Consider the following 19720-nt stretch of genomic DNA (forward strand, 5'->3'; position numbering starts at 1 on the left):
CGGTCCTATGTTGTGCAACGCCTTGTAGGTGTGGATCAGGAGTTTGTATGTGATGCGCTTGTTGACTGGGAGTCAGTGTAGGTTTTGGAGGTGGGAGGAGATGCAACTGTGTCGGGCGACCTCAAGACCTGGCCCTTTGACTGAGCAGCACGCACATATCAACACCACTCTAAGAATATGTAATGGCTTTGCACCTCCCACGTCACCTTTCCTTTGACCAATATATAAAAGTCAAGCAGATTCTGACCTTGTGCACTTGGACAAAGACATATGGCCTCAGGCCAGTGGGACAAATGTGGCTCATGAAAGTAACTTTTGTCCAGAGTTCTTTGGTTCAAGGGGTGAGAGAACAAGAATTGGGAGTAGGGTGAAATGGGGTAACCCAACGCCAGAGATGCTCATATCAATATTGTAGAATACACAATATCTGGGCAATGGCTTCCTCTGGCTTGTAACAGAACAGCATTAAGAAAACTTCAACTATATGGCACATGTATCCAGCTTGGCCTGCAAAAGCAAAGTTTTGAGCTTCTCAAACCATTTACTAATTAAAACAAAATAATTTACCAAGCAGCATTTAGCATTATAAAGTAAAGGGCTAACCCAACTTTGCTGGCTTCCATAAACACCTGAACCCATCCATACCTGCACCAGAAGTGTACTCCTCTGACAAAGCCCAAGGTCTGGGAAAGACAAAAAGATGTGTTTAGACAAACAGGATGGGAGCTATTTCTGAAGTTTCGTTGTTTGCCGTTTAGCGGTCAGAGCTGTTGTGTAAATGGCAAATGCATCCTCAGAATCGTCAGGGCTCAAACTAGGAAGCTGCACGAGGTATTTATCCTTGTTTTCTTAGCCTGAGTTTGGAATTTAACTGTGAAGACTAATTTAAGAGTTTGCTGAAGTACTCAGATGATTATCAGCCTCAAAATGTTCTCATACTGTTTGAGACTATGGCATGTGCAATTATCTCTGCTGCCACATCAAGTTTTAAAGACAACCCTGCAGCCACGTCAGCTAATGTTAATATGTGGGTATCTCCAGCTTAGTCAGAACCCACTGTAACACAGCAGCCTATTTCTAGGTTTTGCAGGACTACACGAAATAGATAAATAAATAAAATAAAAAATGACAGTGCAACAGGGAAGAGGAAAGGGATGGGGCGAGGTTTGTGAAAAGAAAGCACATTAGGTTGGGAGTGTCTATAGATAATTAAAAAAAAGTAGGAGAGAGCAATGTAGTGGAATGGGTCAAAACGGTGGTACCAAATCTCTACACAAATTAAATCATAATTAGCCAACAGAGGATGGGGCAAACAGACCAGGGTTAAGCCTTTGCACTTAAACAAAACGCAAATAATTAATGAGCTGCTACAAACAAGTAACGACCAGTGCAGCTTGTGAGCCCTGAAAATGGCGAGGTGATTTTTTCATGTTTCATTTACAATTTTCACATACGTTTTCTAAAAGCTGTATGTTTCAATGAAAACTCGTGAAATACTGATACGTCAAGTAGGTCTGACTCTTGAAAGGGATGTATTGGTGAGTTACCCTACCAAAAAACCCAACAAAAAAATGGAAGGTGAGGTATTATAATGGTGCATATTTTAGTAAAGAGGAATAGGTGACCCTGCCATTTGGAGAGTGCAATTGTAATGGTTTATCTTTTTTTTTTTTTTACCCACATCTTTATCCACTGCTATATTTCACTTCCATTTTTCCATCCTGTCTCACCCAATTAGATTCTCAACATATACTTTCATTGTGAATCTCCAGAAGAACAGAGTGGAAAAATAAACATTGGCAAAGCACGCCGATCCCCAGCGCTTCACCACGCTCAGACAGCAGACCAGTTACACAAATATTTAAGACTGGGCTCTTAGTTAACAATGATTACCACTTCCTTGTCAACTTAAAATAGATTTGTAAGTACAACTGTTTTGTCCTAAAACATCAACTTGTCCGTTTATACAAATAAATACATTATAAAAGAAAGGTTTGTCATTTTCATGGGAAAAAAAGGGAGTATTTGTCCTTGAAATACCATGTTTTTCATTTTTAGTAAATACATTTTTTCTGCTCAAACATTAGCAGTCAGTCATTTTCATCAGTTACTTAGAGGGACTTGCACATTCACCACACATGGCTAGATTTTGCCTTGAAGGCCACTATGTCACCATCTCATGCCAACAACGTATATCGTAAGCCAGACGTTTTATTCCAGAGGGTCACAACCATGCTATGAAAGCCCACAATATGCCAAGAATGATAAGTACACCAGGGCCAGCATTATACCATGGATAGATACTGTTGTACCATGGCCACCCAAAATATGCCAATAATGACCACCCCTATGCCAGAGCCATTATCATACAAAGGATTGGTATCATGTCAATGATGTCAATAGTATGCCAAAAACTACAGCCATTTGTCCTGGCCTAGCATTGTAAAAAGGGGGAACCACCATGCTATAAATGAAAACAGCATAGTATGCCAATATTTACAATCTTGGCACCAGGGCCAGCATTTTGCCTTTGGAGTCCACAACAAATATTCCTAAAATGCTAAGGCCAGCATTACACCAGAGGAAACAACACAAAACAAGCATTAGCAATGCAACGGGTCTCGCGTTTGCTCATGTTAGAGCTGATCGCGTTGTAAACTCCTAACCAGACTTTTCACCTATCGGGCAAAAGTGCATTTATATACGTAACCCGAAAAAGTGCAATTAACTATGTAAAGCGCTCGACTTCTGCCAAGCGAGATTGCGCTTGTAAATTAGAGAAAAAGAAGTCCACGAGCCCGATGGAAAACAGCAAGCCCCGCATGTTTTCTGTACTTGGTCGCTGCGCTCGAGGAGGGCTAGCCACTGGAAAAGGCATGACATATGCGTGCCTTCGACTAAAGAAAGCAAGCAGATTTTATTAGGCAAGCCCACGAACCAATAAAAAACACTGACGTGATGTTGACAGGGCTTCGAGCCCTTTTCTGAACACTAAAGAGTCTTGCTGCTATACGCATGCGCGACCCTAAAAATAGCCAAAGTATTCTAAAAGATGCCACCATTGTATCATGGGCTGAGCTCATTTTCCCTTTGATGGTTTCCATAGCCATGGTGATGAGGGGCACAATTGATGCCTATGGTATGAAGAGGGGCACACATTTCAAAACAGTGGAACTCACTCACCTCAACAAAACCCTTTTTTTTTTTATGTGTTATTTGTCCTTCGACACAGCTAGTGCTTTGCCCTGTGTCATGCTCCTTCAATCACCTCCCACAGTAAGCCCTGCACAATGTGGACCTGCCACTGTCTTCAGAGCAACAGCACTGTAATGGAGAGTAGAGAGCCAGACAGTTTCAGGTCACTGCTGTAACAGAACATGCAAGTGTACCTGCACTCCAAAGAATAAACTCTCATGCTCTGGTACACTGAACTCACGCACAGTTTATCCTTCCTTCACTCCTACTGCAGATTTTGGACGTAAGAAATTGGGTTATTGGTTGAGGGAGCGGAAGCCCAATGTACGCAATGATCACAATCCTTGTCCTGATAAACCACAACAGTAAATAAATTAACTTGTGCTTAACCACGGTAGCTCTGCACAAAAGCAGAAAGGCTCAATTTAAAGACAATGTAGAACGTATTTACACAGCAATAAAGTGAAAACACAAGAACAATCTCAAACCAATTGAGAGAAAAAACATGGGATACATGCTAATAAATAAAATGATACCAAAATAAATTTTAATCTAATCAGTTGAAACAGGAGTTATGATTTTTAAAATGTATTTTAGTGAAAACCAGTGCCTAATCAAAGTTCAAAGTGCCAGCTGCAGGTATCTGGTCATACAAGGCTAGGGCAAAGTTAAGGCGACTGCAATGGACCATGGGCAGATAAAGGTGGTTTGGGCTCAGACTCAACTTACCTTCAGACTTAGTAAAGTTCTTGAAGAAAAGTCTAGGAGAAAAGAGTTCAGTGGGGCAAGGCAGCAGGCTGTCCCCGAGTAGGAGCCTTTGCCACCAGGGAGCACTGGGTCCAGTTTCTATTAAGCATCAATGATGGCAGGAAAAGCACGGAGCAGGAGAAGGAAGATTACAAGGCTGAGGAAGTAGTCATTGATGGGGAGCCAGTCACTGTCAAACCCTGTGAAGATTTTTACCTTCGGATCTAGGCAACTTTTGCAAGTTCAAAACCTCCACCGGGACGAAGCAGCACACTGTAGCTGAAGAGGGCTCCATAAGGCCATTTACTTTCACCGAGAGGTCCTGGTGAAAAGGATTTGCTGCTGCAGAGAAAAAAGAATAGCAGGAGCTATAGTAAAGTCAAAACGGCCAGCCATGCAACTTGGGTAGATCAGCTGACAGTTAAGTCCTGGCCTTCTGTCAGTTTCTCTGGCACTTTTCGGTGTTTTTTTTTCAATGTCCCACGTTTTAGGGTTAGGAGGGAGCAGCACTCCTAACACCAATTCCAAGGCTCCATAACTTGGGGGGGTTATGTTTCACTCCAGGTGCAGGCTTCAAGATCTCTGGAGCTCATTAAGTCCTTGTATCTCACACAGTAGGCCAGCCAAATAGCCCTTGGAAATTACTTCTGGTGGCCCTGGGTGCAAAGAACTGGTTCAGTTCCCCTTCAAGCAACAAGGCAGGCCTCCATCAGCAGGGCAGGCCTGAGGAGAGCAAGCAGGCCTCAAACATCAGGACTGTCTTTTGGGGGTCCAGGCAGTCCTTCTGAAGTCTTCCACTGGTGCAGGAGTGTTCCCAAGGTCCAATATTTACACCTTACACATTTCCTTCCATTCGCTCCTGATTTTTCCCATTTGCACCTACCTATCTTTTTTCTGCCATACATAGTTTTACCTTTCTTACTTTTCTCCCTGAAGCTTACCATGTCATCATTAATATTGGTTTCCTTCACTTTGCATAATTGCCCACAGCAGACAAAGCCTGCCTCATGTTTTTCCATAAGTTATATTGATGAACATTGCACCAACAGACAGAATAACCCATTTATATCTAACTATTGTTTATGTGGGACGCAGTTCACCAGACCATTAGTCCTAGAAGCAGCCCCCATTTAAGCAGCTAAAGTAGGGGGTTAACTAGGCCACTGTACACACACAAGCTCCAGTACATCTACGCACTTAAAGAAAAACACCCACTGCCCGTTTTCCACAGCAGCTCCTGCCTGGATTAAAAAAAAATCTCTCACAATAAAGTATTCAAATCAGAATCATTCTGTAAAGTTAAGATGTCTGTGCCAATAGTTACAACAATAAAAGCCAAGCCCCAATTATAAGCCTAATCTACATTGCTTCCCCTGATGTTGCGAGAGCTAAGCAAGCAGGAATAAACAACGCAGAGCCACACAAGTGCATTAGACCCTTATTCAGAGAAAGATTGATCAGTGTTAAGATCGAAGTACTACGATAAACAATCCAAAAACACGCAGTCCAAGCACTTTATTTGTCTACAATATGAACATCAAAGTATTTTATAGCGGCAATATTTTATATTTAAAATGGGATTTGTCATTTGAACTGTGCTACCGGATGGAGTCCTTGGTTAGCTCCAGAAGTGTGGATTTTCAGGTATTAAATAAAATCATTGAATCTTGACGAGTAACAGCATCAGAAAAACATTACAAAAGTTTCCAGTGTGACATAATACAAGTGCTCTTTTTAGGGTCGAGCCTGCGTTGCATGCGTATCGCAGCGAGACGCTTTAGTGTTTAGAAAAGGGCTCGGAGCCCTGTGGACGTCACGTCAGTGTTTTTCATTGGTTCGTGGGCTTGCCTAATAAAATCTGCTTGCTTTCATTAGTCGAAGGCATGCATACGTCATGCCTTTTCCGGTGGCTAGCCCTCCTCAAGCGCATCGACCAAGTACAGAAAACATGCGAGGCTCGCTGTTTTCTGTCCGGCTCGTGGACTACTTTTTCTCTAATTTACTAGCGCGATTTCACTTGGCAGAAGTCGAGCGCTTTACATAGTTAATTGCACTTTTTAGGGTTAGGTACATAAATGCACTTTTGCCGATAGTTGAAAAGTCGGGTTAGGAGTTTACAACGCTATCAGCTCTAACATCAGCAAACGCGAGACCCGTTGCATTGCAAATGCTTGTTTAGGTTGCAGCCTACCAGGCAGCTCTTTGCTAAAGACATCTTGGGGACTTTCAAAAAGTTGATCTAGGGACGCATCCTGCCCGTCACCTGCCATTGGCTTTGGAACTCATTTTGTCTTCCATCACATTGACTGGCTTTATTTGTTTTAAGCTCTCCGGGTTCACTTTGTCCCACCCGATGAGAAAGCCATGTTCACTGAATACCTCCAGAAACTCCTTTTCCGTCAACAGGCCTTTACATCTTATTCTTAACTGTCACGTTTGCTCGGGCATTCAAACACTGCGGTCAAAAAGCAAACTGTGTTTTTGTGGAAAGCTGGTTATTTTGTTTGGCTTTCTGCTGACTTCAAAGTGGCAGCCTTTATAGGAAAGAGGAGTGCAGCCTTTCTCCATGGAACCTGCTTGTTCCCTTTTTTTATTTTAGACATAGCCATCTCAAAGGGTATCTTTTTCTTCATCTGCACAAAACATTTGCACGTTTTTTTTTTTTGTTTGTTTTTTTTACACAATTCTTCGAGTCCATTTAATTTGTGAAACTGCCTTTTTAGGAACAAAGTACAAAACAGCATTTCAGTCTCAGGGTCAGCTTAAGACAGTGGTTCCCAACATTGAATTCTGTGGTCTCCCACTTTATCATTACTGGACCCCCGGGGACCCCCACTTAGTCATTACTGGCATCCGGGGACCCCTCACTGAGTCATTATTGAAAGCTGGAGACCAAATCTGTTAATATAATTTAATTTTCGAAGCAGTCGCGGACCCACTGAGGAGTCCTCGCAGACACCCTGGGGTCCTCGGACCACAGGTTGGCAACCTCTGGCTTAATATATGGTGATCTTGGGCAATTTACACTGTTTATGGCCCATTCACTGTCAAGCACAGGATAAGATCTTTTCACAGAACAATGCCAGCCACATTGTAACAATTTAACAATGGTTGATTTTCACTTTGATATGTAAAACAGATCTTTTATTTAGGACATTTGTGGCAACTCATTTTGGGGAGTTGGATAAGTTTAAAGGCACTTTTTATGAAAGCTTTGTGTTTATTTAGCTACAAACTAAATTATGTATTCCGTCTGCAACTGTGCCTTATTTGGCACACATACATTACTGGATATAAACTATTGCCTCATGTTACCTTGCAAGCACTAGGGCCAGGATTTGGATGGTGCAGTGGACCAGGGGGCAAAAGCTCTTGGGAAGCCACCAAGCACAGATTATTGCTACATTTTGTTACTCTACAAGCAGTCCCAAGGGCAGTTCCCTTTCAGGCACTTGGATTGTGTGGCAGGTGCAGCGGCACAGGGGCCATTAGCTCTAGGAAACCTATTGAACATCAGTCATTGCTATATGTCACCACTAGGCAAGCGGTCACAAGCGCAGTTACCTTGCAAGCACTAAGGGTTATGATTTGGATGGTGCAGCAGCACAGGGGCCAACAACTTTAGGAAACCCACTGAGCACCGATTATTGCTATATTTTACTACTAAACAAGCAGTCAGGAGTGCATTTTGATTATTTTCTAACCATTGCACCCAAAGTAACACAAAGTGCAAAGCATCAGTGTAATAACAGCTGTAACTTACTGGACTTTTCTGCCTACCTACAACTTATGTTACGTTCAGCACATTTACATGGCACATTTTGGCAGTTTTTATATGGTCCTAAACTGCTTCTGAATCTGGACACAGTAAGACCTTGGAAAGAGCATTCTCCATTCTGTAACATTGGCACTTTAGCCTTTGTAAACACTATCTAAATACTGATAACTAACCTTATGGCATTCCATACCAAGCATTGACAAAGCCAATAGGTCTCGCCTATGTGAGATCTATTGGCTTTGTCAAGGTTGTTTTAGCCATATTATAAGTCAGCATTAGCTCCAGTGCAGCATAACTGAAAATAAAAAAGTAGTATAAGGCAGACAAGGCTGGCTGTGTCAGACAGCTTTTTTACATTGCTTTCAGCCATGTGCACCATAGTTAAAAAACATTAGCAAAACCAATAAATCTCACGTAGTCAAGAAATATTGCCTTTGCTAATGCTTGTCTTAGTTCCCCCCCTGGCAGGGAAGGGGGGCGAGGAGTAGGTTGTAGACCGGGTAGCTAAGATTCTGCCCCAAATGATCCAAAAGCCTGCAACCCACGACCCAAAGCGAAGGTGGGTAAATGGATGGATGGGCCTTAACAGTTGGGGCAGCAGGAGAGGGGGGGAGAGTGTATTGGTTGCTGGACGCAGTTCCAGATCATAGACTGTAAAGTGAGGTCACTAATCTTCTGGTTAGTTGTGAACACCCTGAAAATATTAAGAATAACTGGGAATTGAATGAAAGCATTACTGACATGGAGTAGTTGATGTATATACGAAATACATACTTAGGCATACCAACCTCCTCAGGCAGCAAAAACATACAAATAATTTTTGGGACATCTGACAAGATGGACAAGTAAGTTAGGCCTTTATGAAGGTGAAGACTTGATAATTTTCTATGACACAGCCAAACTGTCACAATTAAAAAAAACACAAGTTCAGTTGGCAACAGGAGCAAAGATTATCATTGTATAAAACCGGAGCTAATCTAGCAAGTTACGGATACATACTTTGCAATTGGACATTGCTAGCCTGGCAAGGATCACATAAATCTGTTAAACTCCATTTGGCAGGAATTACAAAAAGTGCAGGGCCATTAGCATGTCACTGGTATGTTAATACGTAGTTAGCGAGAAGTTTCTAGGCCACAAACATATGTTTTCTCATTTCTTTTTCCTCAGATTTTACCAGTGACCTAGTTTGTTATAGTTCATTATTACCTACTCAAACTGTACTTTTGAAAGATGTGCTCATAATCAGGTTATATAACTGGTGTGATATTTCAAAATTGGATTGTATCTAATTTTCTGAAATAAAGTTATTGAATAAAAAATAAATAAATAAAAAATAAAGTTCGACCCCATGTTTCTCAGTTACATACCAAATGAACTCAATCGATTTTTATAAAATGAGTCGATTTATTTTTCTTACACAGGCCTCTCGCTCGAAGAGGGACTATTGGCTCCAGTTTCGACAACTGACAGTCAGGGCAACACTGCAAGGGTCATTGGGATTAGTAGTTCCCATACGCACCCTGTCATTTTAATTATTATCTTAATTATAGACTAGCATCATATGTAGCCTGGTTTGTAACAAAGGTTTCACTCATGGATTTTTAGATCACTTATAACATCTGCCTCAAATAGAGGCCTTCTCATTTTCCAACTGGAGAAAGACTCGGTTGAATCGTTTTGGCTTATCGAAAATGTGATTATGCCCACATGAGCACAATTATACAGTGTTCCGTAAATACCTACAAGAATGCCGACAACAGCTGCAGCCTATGACCTCAAATGTCTATCATAGAGGTGCATCCTTGTCTTGGTATGTTGTGCGCCATGCTCGGACGAGAATCATAAAAAGTGATCCATTTTTTTTCCTGTATGTGGCTAATATCCTTCTCTGTTCAAAAATAGCCAACCATTTACCCACTCTCACCAAGATTACCATCCAGAAATTATATCAAAACTAGATGTCCAGAGGGCACAACCCGTTCATGGCTGGTAAACCACTGGTGGCAATCACATTTTTTGGCACTGGGAGAACACATGGGGAGTGGGGCCCCTCACTTGATACACCAATTCGCACAGGCAGTGGGGGAACTTTTATTGAGAGTCAGGGCCATACTGCACATCTACACCATGTCCTCTCCAGAACTTTACCAGGTGGATAACTCAAGAATCCAAGGAATTTGTCAAAGCTAAAGGTGCCAGTTTCAGGTCAGTGCAGCCCAATTCTCGGAGCAGGAAGTAGTACCAGGGCATCTCTGATGACACAGGTGTGGCCCAGCCTTGGGGGTGAAAAGGATGGGAAGAGAAACACCATCATTAGATATCCACGCTAGATACGGCTCTGTGCTGGTGCTGTACGGCATCTTCCAAGTACCAGATCGATACACATTAATGGTTCCGGCGAACTAGTAAACATGTCAAATTTGCCATCATAAATCTTCTATGCTGGATCCTGATCCTGAATACCAGCGCATCCTTCCTGAATACCAGTGGCATCCTGTTTTTTAAGCGGTTTAGAATACTGCTTGTTGGACAATTGGATGCGTCAAGGATACAAGGTTGTATAACTCACTCAGAACGCTACAATGCCACCCTACAAGAGCACAGTTTAAAACCAACATCACTTGCTACACAAGAATTTGACTACAGGAACTCACCATTAACTTCGCAACAAACTTGTTACTGCACACTTTTCAGGCACCATCCATCATAGATTGCCTTGTACAAAACCCTTGATTCGATGGTTATCACTGATAGCATGGGCATCCTTTAATCAAAGTGTCAGGGGTAGTAAAAGAGATTTCACACCACCTTTGACATTGCGGAGTTGCCATCTTTTCCCAGCCTCAGTCTCTCTGCGGTCTTCCATATGCTACTGAAGGCCCAGTGAAAGATTAAGAAGTGGGATTTACTGAAACTGAACAGTCTGTAAAACACGCTTACTTGGTTACTGATGGTAGGATGTAGCAAGGACAGCCCCGGATTACCAAAAGCAAAGCCAAGCATAGTAACTGCTACCAATATGTGATTCCGATGACGGAGCAGGTCAATGAGTCAAAGCTGTATGTTCTCAAACTACAGTCAATAAGTGGCCAATACCCAACACGTTCTCTAACTAAGCTTGTCTCTAGTCAAACAATGTATCACACAAGACCATTTTGTGAAATGCTTACTAACTGCCAGATAGATTATAGCGTGGAGAGCAGATGTCCATTGTTACTCGACTCAATGGTGCTCGTTCTAGCACCGCTGGACAGATGAAAAGCCAAGTAGACCCACTGACAATCGAACCTGTGCGTAAAACATAGGCCTTCTATGAAATGGGTGTGTTAATCCTCGGAGCCAGCACATTGGTTACTGGTCTGTGACAACACCTGTCCCTATCTCATCCTTTGCCACCCGGGAGCTCTGGTGATTTCCTCCCACTTAAAATACCTCAAATAATTTAATATCATCCACCCATGGGGCTTAAACACAACATTTTGTTTCTCTGCAAAGAGCTGTAAATGGATTTCCTGGAATATGTCACCAGTTCTTTTGAAACGTTTCTCAAACTAAGATTCACCAATGATCAATAACCCCATATTTAGACAAGTCGAAGGATTCACACAAGCACAACTTTTTAAACAAAGCTCTTCAACACTTGCACGATCAAATGCAATAGTACAAACATAATTGATCTGCAACGCCTACTTCATTCCAGAAGAGCCCCAAGCACATCTGTGGCAATGCATCTTAGTACCGTCACTAGTCCCAGAAGCCTATAGCTTGTGTATGCATTATATATGTTGCTTCTCACTGTAAATTTACCATGCCAGGGATGGTCCACCGGAGATCTGTACCAGATGCCACCCATTACCAACCTCTGTACCACGTATAGCTCTACCACTGAACCCTCAATCAATAGATTTATAAAGCGCGCTATGTACCCGTTAGGGTTTTGAGGCGCTGGGGGCGGAGGGGTGTTGCTATCGTTCGAAGAGCCATGTCTGAGCTCTGTGCCACACAGAGCCCCCACCGGCTCTTTGCCAGATTCTGCTCCATAATGGGTTCTGTGCCAGATACGGACACTCGCTGGACCATGTGCCACATACAGATCCTTATCACCAGTCATTGCCTCCCACACGGCACTTTGCCAGAGAGTGCCCCATAGTGGGCTACACCTTGTCCCCCAGTGGACTGCTCCGGGCCAGGCTCAGGACCACATATAATACCTCACCAATGTATGTGCCAGATAGTATGGAGCACGGGCTTCCACTGGCGAAAGTAAGCCAAGAGCAAATAAATGCTGGAAAAAAGGTTTAAAAACACAGCAATAATTTAATGCAGATATTCCTCCTTGCTTGCAAAGAACAGTACAATCCAAGGGTAACAACATTATTACTACATCGGGGGAGTGTGCTCTAAGTAAGACCCATGTTGTCCACTTGTAAACGTGCCCCTCTGACTACACGAGCATCAAGGACTGCTAGGCTGGTATTGTCAGTAAGACGCCATGATGAATGCCCCAGGTTTTTCTTCATTAAATCATTATTATTTAAAAAGGTGTATTATATCATTTGTATAGCGCTTACTACCCCCGAAGCACTTACCCACAAGGATAGCAAGCTGCGCTCGATAGGGTGTGTGGCTGGAAGGGTGTGGGGGTTTTGGAGCCCATGCGGGAAGTGTTTTCATGTCGTGCGTGATGACCACTACGGTGCGTGTGCAAGTGGTGCTCTCCCCTTCAAAAATTAAAACTTTCAGAATGCTCAGCTTTGTTAAATGAAAGTACGGAGCTAGCAATGGGACATCCCACCTTCATCCAGCCATCTGCTGTCAGCTTCCGTCTTCAAAAATACCATGTTATCCCCACAGTCACCCTTCTCAGCCCTGGGCTTGCTTTGACCCTTACATATCCATTCTGAGACTGCTGGTGTATTTCAGCGGTCGTCGCTGTACTAGCGCATCCAGAAGGCGCGATTCATAAATGGAAAATCGAGGACTGGAAAATGTGTGCCCTGATGATGCGGAGTCATAAGGTGGTTCTGATAATGCTATAGGAATTAGCAGTGGCGTAAAGAAACTGAAAGGGGCCCCCTCCGCACTCACTCAGGCCAGGTGCAATTCTGAGGGGGGGCCCTTGGAGCCTGGGGGGTCCCCGCATCGCGGGGACCTTTGTTTCGCCCCTGGGAATTCGTGATTGTCTGCAAATTAGGAAACTGGAGCACAGGACACAATGTTTTCAGCGCATGGCTTAGCTCTTACAAGTTCGTGTTAGTAAATGTTATAGTTCAATTGAAGCAAACGCGGACTACAATTCCCAGAAGACGTTTGGTTTGCAAATTAAAATACAGCACTAGTAACCTGCTTTTCCTGAACGCAAAGAGCTAGGCGAGACCTTCGCCCATACAGCAGTAACAACCAACCACTCTTCTGTCCCTCCAACGAAGATCGAGCAACAAACAGGATCACCCCAAGGAGCCTTGGGTGTAGGGCGGGAAAGCAGGGGACAAAAGGCAAACATTTGTCTTCAACAATTCCTCCACTCACTTCGACTGCCTGCGCAGCGGTCCCGTAACATCGCCCCTGCTCTTAAATTCAAGGGATTGCGTTAGGAAGAACACGTGAAAATGCAGGTAAAACATGACAATCCAGCTGGTCTGCACATATTAATCTAAAAAAATAAAAAACCAAAGCAGTGAAAAGGCACGGCACAATTGTAATCGGCTTTAAAGCAAAACACTAGGTTAATGTACAAAATCAGCACTCAGACTTAGAAAATCGCCAGGCGCCCTGCAAGTAGCAGTAGGCGCCATTAGCCGCTCCGCGGGCAGGAGCCGGATTATTCGACCATGCGGTGGGTGCACTGTAAACTAATGGGGACTTTAAATATGTTTTGTTCATCCCTGCTTGTTTGCAGGCACGTCCCGTGAAGCCATGCTGTCCCAGAAAGCAAACCACACAAGCCTGAATAAGCAGCAGGCGGGGTCTCTTGTTGCTGCATTGCCACGAACACCTTGAATAAGTTGTACCTTCAGTTTGGGAAAAGCATTTGCCAGAGAATTACTTTAACATGAATAAGCCGCACGTACCTTGTCTGGGGAGACCGGCGCTCTGCGAAGAGACTTCCGTGTCGCTGCTCAGGTTGTATCGCGTTTCAGCAGATGGGTGGAGCCATTTATCAGCTGAAACAGGACAACTACTCCCCTTTGAACTATAGGGAATACGTGTGAGCGGATAAACCCGAGTATTGACACAGAATCCTAACTTAAAATGATCTTAACGGGGTCATACGTTAAAACATCAATAGGTGAAAATATGAAATGAGGGGCAGGCCAGCAACTTGGTTCTCGCTTACATAGGTGGATGTTTTCTTTCTGCAGACGGTGGGAGTCTGAGTTAGCACACTTTACAACTGAGAAAGTACTACACAGTTCTTTAAGCTGACTGTAAAGAGCGGGGGTCTCTTAACAGAGCCAAAGGGCTTAATTGGGCATCCTTTCCAAGAGCGCGGCCTTAAGAGCACGGCTTAAAACACACTCACTAAAATTCTGTTTTTACGCAGCAATGCCTCGTGACCAGTATTTGGGTGCCTCTCTGTGAGTGCTCTGTTATTGCACCGAGAACTGTCACACAACAACAGACACCTACCCCAAAACAAGCCCCAATATATTGTTTTGCTAACGATTGTACATTAAAAATTAAGATGGTGTGTGAAAGGAGTAGCGCTCTTCAGAGTTTCTCAAACACTCCCATTCTCCTCCCTCAGACCACTTTCTTACGCAGTTTTAGAGTGCCCCAGACGCTCCTCCTCACTCCCAGACAACTCCTTTCTGCAGTTTCTCACTGTTAGACACATGCACCCTTTTCCATCCCATATCCTACCGAGGTCCTACATCACCCTATATCACACATTGTTCACAATTAGTATTGGCACATATGATACTTTAGCTCATTGAGCTCTGTAGAGAGCACATTGGATGTGCAAGTAGTCTGCAAACGTCTATGACCCACTGACATGCACAATGAGAAACTCCCCCTGACTTCAGTCTCAAATTCAGGGATCTCAATCAGGACAACCAGGCAGTGCCTGATGGGCTGGACTGACAAGAAAATGTGTGGGCTGTTTTCTAGCTGGGTTGAGCCTGCTTTATGGTCTGGTGGGTCAGTTTTTACTGTTGACTTTGGTGATATTGCCACAAACATTGCCTGGAGCAAACACAAATGCATGCAGTCTCAACAATCTTGCAAAACAGCTTGTCTTTACAAGTTCAAAACTGCTACTTGATTCACTAGTATGGGGCCGCTTTTATTTTGGTCCCCGGCCCTATTTTCTGTCACCGTCTGACTCTGATTACTGGGTCTGAGACCCAACAGGACTCGCCCAACTTATAGCCTTGGTTGTACATTAAATTTGTTTTATGGGAGAACTTGGTCTTTGCACATTCCCTTCCAGCAGTGATGTGGAATAAAAAAGAGACTGAGAGTGAGAAAAGGAGAGTGTGTGTGTGTGTGCGAGAGCGAGAAAGAAGAGAGAGAGAGCTTGTGAGGCAATGGATAGGGTTACAAGATGACTCCAGGTGACAAGATGTCTTGCTTTTAGGCCAATGTCCTCAGTGCACCAGAGTGTGAAAAACTGGTTTAAGAACTTCCTGGAGGAAGTATGGTTACTGCATAGAATTGGGTTGCTTTCTGCACTTCATTATAATTTTCCCACTTGGTAAATGGAAATACCATGCAGTACTTATTCATGAGATTAGTACAGTATTGCATTTCTTCTTAGCTTGGGCAGCACAAAATTCTCCAGATATAATCTGCAATTTAAAATCAGGTTGAAACATTGTTTGCTCTTAAGACCAAAACTTACTGTGGCACTCAAAATGTAGCAACTAGTACTTTATTTAACACACAAGCCTTATACAGGAGTTGTGATTTTGGTCCAGTTCAAATGAACCCATTGGACAAACACACCTGAAACAGCATCTATTTTTATAATAAAATGTGTGACCCAGTGTCATAGCAACTTCCGGTAATGCTAGTGATGGAGAGTGAGAGGAATGCTTGGATTACTTACTGGTGATCTCCTTTACTGTGAGCTCTATTCTTTATTGTCACAGTCTGTATCATTGGTCCTCTGAAATTGGACCCTCTCCTAAAGTTCATGGCTAATTTCTTAGAAACCCTTAAGCATTACTCTCTTCTAATCTTGCTGGGCACACTACTGACGCTTTGAAGGATTCATAACCTGCAGAGGCTAATGAAGGCATGTTGAGGCATCACTGAAAAATGTTCTTAAGGCTGCAATTTTTTGTTTTTTATTTTAAGACTTACGCAGGATGTATGAAACAGTCCTTTTTTCATGATTTTCTGGCTGTTCTTGTAGCTTTGTACGAGGTCATGGACTGAGGTTTTCTGTTTAAGTTATTGGCAAAACAACTACATTCAGCTTCTTTATGGCTTCTGTCCTAATGGCAGCTTATTACCAATACTGGATGCGTATTTTGAAGGGCTGTGTCTCCCAATAGGCGTTGCTTCTCAAACCAACTTTTATGGGGCAGTAGTTCTTTGGCCACAAAATGAGGAATTGGCCAAACAACATTCATTTTGACTATCAAAATGTTCCTTCCCAGACTCTGGACTTGGACCTTCTGCTGATGGGACGTCTGCTCTTTGATTTCACCTCTTATTGGTAGGCATACAGTTTAGACTCTTGTGTATTTGGAGTTGTCTGTATATCTATGCTCGTCACTTTCCCAGGAACCCTTCAGACTCAAGTGTGCGCCTATCGCATTGTCTTGACAATCATCATAAGCACAGATGATGCAGATGGGAATGATCAGCCAACTGTAAAGCCCCATTAACGTATATGGTTGTTTGGAACATTTTCAGGTCGGCTTCCACTCTAGTGCAGGTCTCCATCCTAAATGCTATGCATCATATCTCTAATGAAGCTGTTGAAGAAACCATGGCCACTCTGCATTTCAGCACATATGTCTGGCCACCGACCATAATCATGGCAATCTGTGGTTTCTGATTTTACTTCTTTGCAGATGATACCAACATACTGCTACATATCAAAGGCAAACGTATTCTTGTAGCTCCGTTCAAGGAATGCATACTGACATCTGGAATGGATAAGCAATAATAAGTTAAAAATGGGAAAATATAATCTGGCTGAGTGAATTGGCCCGAAACCATTCCAGTCAACCATCTCTATCTCAAAGTTATTTTAAATGCTGAATTAGATACATATTTCTAAATAAGGTCCGTTGTAAGGAACACCTTCGTCCAACTTTGCCTTCTGGTAACAGTAGGGATAGACAGTCAGGGAATGCTAGTGATGGAGAGTCAGGGGGTACTTTTCCTTCCTTATAGGTGGATCCATCATGTTGGACTACTGAAGAGGGGTATCTTCACCACCCAACAGGTTGTAACTGCTGGACTTCAGAAACGTCAATGTATGGCTTTCTGTTGAATATCAGAGCATATCTGTAGTACATCTGCTTTGCCTCAAATCCATTGGCTGCCTGAAGAACCTAGGCAGCCAATGGATTTAAGGTTAGTGTGTGTAGCTTATAGAGCCATACACATGGGAAGCTGGAGCCTGACTTGTTGAGGGTCAAGCTAATCCACCATTTCTTGCTATAATCAATTGCTAATGATTGTTCTTTGCATATAGCCAGTTTGCAAAGGTGGATGTACATCTGGCAACTGCAAGTACAGGATACTGGTCTCAAGAAGCCGTACTACATGATGTTTCCAGTTACCAAGTGGGAACATCAGAATGAAGTGCAAACACCACACTGTAAAATAATTTCCCGCTATGTTTAAGATTTATTGAAAGCCATCCTACGTTTAGAGAGAAGATCTGGGATTGTATTACAGGATACAGAATACATCTTCCACAAGGTGCACACCTCGAAAAGAGAGTGCGCCATATTATATTGAATGTGCTGCCCCCAGAGCAGCCGCAAACTCATGTTGCCCTGGGGGAGAAATATGGAGCAGCTGGTTAAAAGCTGCTCCGTGTTTCTCTGTGCTGCCTGCACTTTTAAGTGGGATTAGAGATCCCCTTGCATGCTGGTGCAGTAAGTAACTGCATCCGCCTGTAAGGAAATGTCTGAGGGGTCAATTGGACTCCTTTTCTCCCCACCTAGAGGGCTGCCTTTAGGAGGTGCACTGTAAGAGAGCCACCTTTTTGTGTGTGTACAGTGCACCTTCTAAAGGCTTGTTTGTCTCTGCACATGCATCAGTAATACTGTGCGAGCGCAGAGGCAAAGTGATTCCCTCATTTGCAGGGGGGCCAGTCCTATGCAAATGAGGGAATGTCCTCCAATGATAGCGCTTGCACTATATCTGCAACAGCGCTATCTGTTTTACAGAAGGGGGCCAAACAAGCGTTTGCGGGCCCCTCTGTAATACCAAGAAGCCTTGGGGCACGCAAAGCGGGCGCAAACGCCTGTTGCGCCCCTTGGGCACTTCTATAATACGGCCCCTGGTAGTCACCCTCTTACTCATTCCCTGTCGAAGATCATGTGCTTAGTTAATAAAATAACATGACTTCATAGGATAACACATCATAGTACCACAATGCATCACATGACGTCACATCAAAGCTGCATATGCCTGGCATGGAACAACTTAGAACCTCTCTAACATCACCCTAACTACTGCACATCAGCCTATGTCCCCTTTTGTGCATCAGTGTGTGCAACCTCCCGCACCTTACCCTGTTCCTCCTTGTGAACATCACCCTCTGTTCCCATCTGCACATCACCCTATACTACTTTGGTACACACCACTCTACTCACCCAGTGCCCACAACCAAGTGTCTCAGAACTGCAGATCACCTAGTGCTCATTTGGTGCACAACACCCAGTGCTTCCTTAATGCACAAGCTCATATATTCACTTATTGCATATTTAATGCTCCCATAAGCACAACATACTATGCTCCCTCAGAGCAAATCAGGTTCTGCTCAACATTCTTGTGCTCCCTGCTTTACCATTCTCTTATCCCCTAAACATCAACAGCGGTTGTCCTACTATAATCACCATCTGCTCCCCTCAAGCACATCACCTACCCAGCTTCTGTTCATCACTCTGTGCTCACTGTTGCACATCGCCCTTGTGCTCCAAGAGCACAAGGCTTTGTCGGTATCTGGGCATGTGTGTTTGTTGACGTGTACACTTGTATGTTTGCTGGTCTGCCGGCATGGTGGCATTTGTGGTCGAATATCTGTTTCTCGGAGTGCTGGAATGTCTGTGGTCAGTGTGCATTACTGACGGGACCACATGACAGTCTGTTCGGACAAGTGTCTGTATGCTGTGCTTGTTGAGTTTAGTCTGAGGGTCTGTTGATCTGTGTGTACGTTTTGTATGTGTGTGTGTTTGTGCTCTGTGTGCACTCTGTTTGCAAGAACGGTACAAAAGTCACACTTAGTGGGGTTTCCAGTGTTTGTTCTTGTATCTCTTATCTGTTCGGTCCACTCCCTCCACCAGAGAAAGACCTTCAAGGAAAACCTTCCTCTGCCAGCCTGGAGCTGCACGAAGTGTGAGAGTAGACAGAACAGTGCACGCAGCGATAACAAACCATTTCGTTTTATTGTACATCCATTGGGCCAAGAGTGGTTAAAAATTACTTCAATCAGAGCCAAACCTCAGCGAAAAATTTGTGCAAGAGCAGCGACTTAGTAATCTTTTGGTGACTGATAGAAGCATGATGTCAGAAGCAGTGGTGATTTAAGAAAATACAACGATCATTTATTATACATTGGGTTTTGAAACTCGGTATTATAAAAGTGAAAAAAACAAGTTTCCTGAGTTTTTGATCACCTCTGGGCTATTTCATTCCATTTACGTACTTCCGCTGATTGCATTGTTCGTCTGTGGTAAAGCCAAAGACTGCATTTTCTCTATTCGACTTCCACATAGCAAAACATGCAAATAAGGACTCCTAAGCCTTTAGGTATTGTCCAATGATTTTCAAAGCATTTGAGATTCAACTTGGATAATTTAT

The 19720-nt window shown here is 43.4% G+C and overlaps 1 protein-coding gene across 4 annotated transcripts in view; it reads right to left on the minus strand.

Annotated features, from left to right (window-relative positions):
* The window catches only part of FRRS1 (ferric chelate reductase 1), a 268799-nt gene extending 254900 nt beyond the window's left edge, over window positions 1-13899 (minus strand). Inside the window, exon 1 of one of the 4 annotated variants that reach the window (XM_069232144.1) lies at window positions 13795-13899. Coding sequence is in view for 1 of the 4 variants with exons in the window: in XM_069232143.1 (XP_069088244.1) it covers window positions 12519-12524 (6 nt within the window). In the remaining 3 variants the exon portion in view is untranslated. Of the gene's footprint in view, window positions 1-12518; window positions 12540-13066; window positions 13213-13252; window positions 13275-13794 lie in introns of those variants that run through there. The other 3 variants (XM_069232146.1, XM_069232147.1, XM_069232143.1) reach the window with 3 other exon arrangements.
* Window positions 13900-19720: the final 5821 nt, after the last annotated feature.

This window comes from Pleurodeles waltl, chromosome 4_2 (genome assembly GCF_031143425.1).
Source record: "Pleurodeles waltl isolate 20211129_DDA chromosome 4_2, aPleWal1.hap1.20221129, whole genome shotgun sequence".
Taxonomy (NCBI): domain Eukaryota; kingdom Metazoa; phylum Chordata; class Amphibia; order Caudata; family Salamandridae; genus Pleurodeles; species Pleurodeles waltl.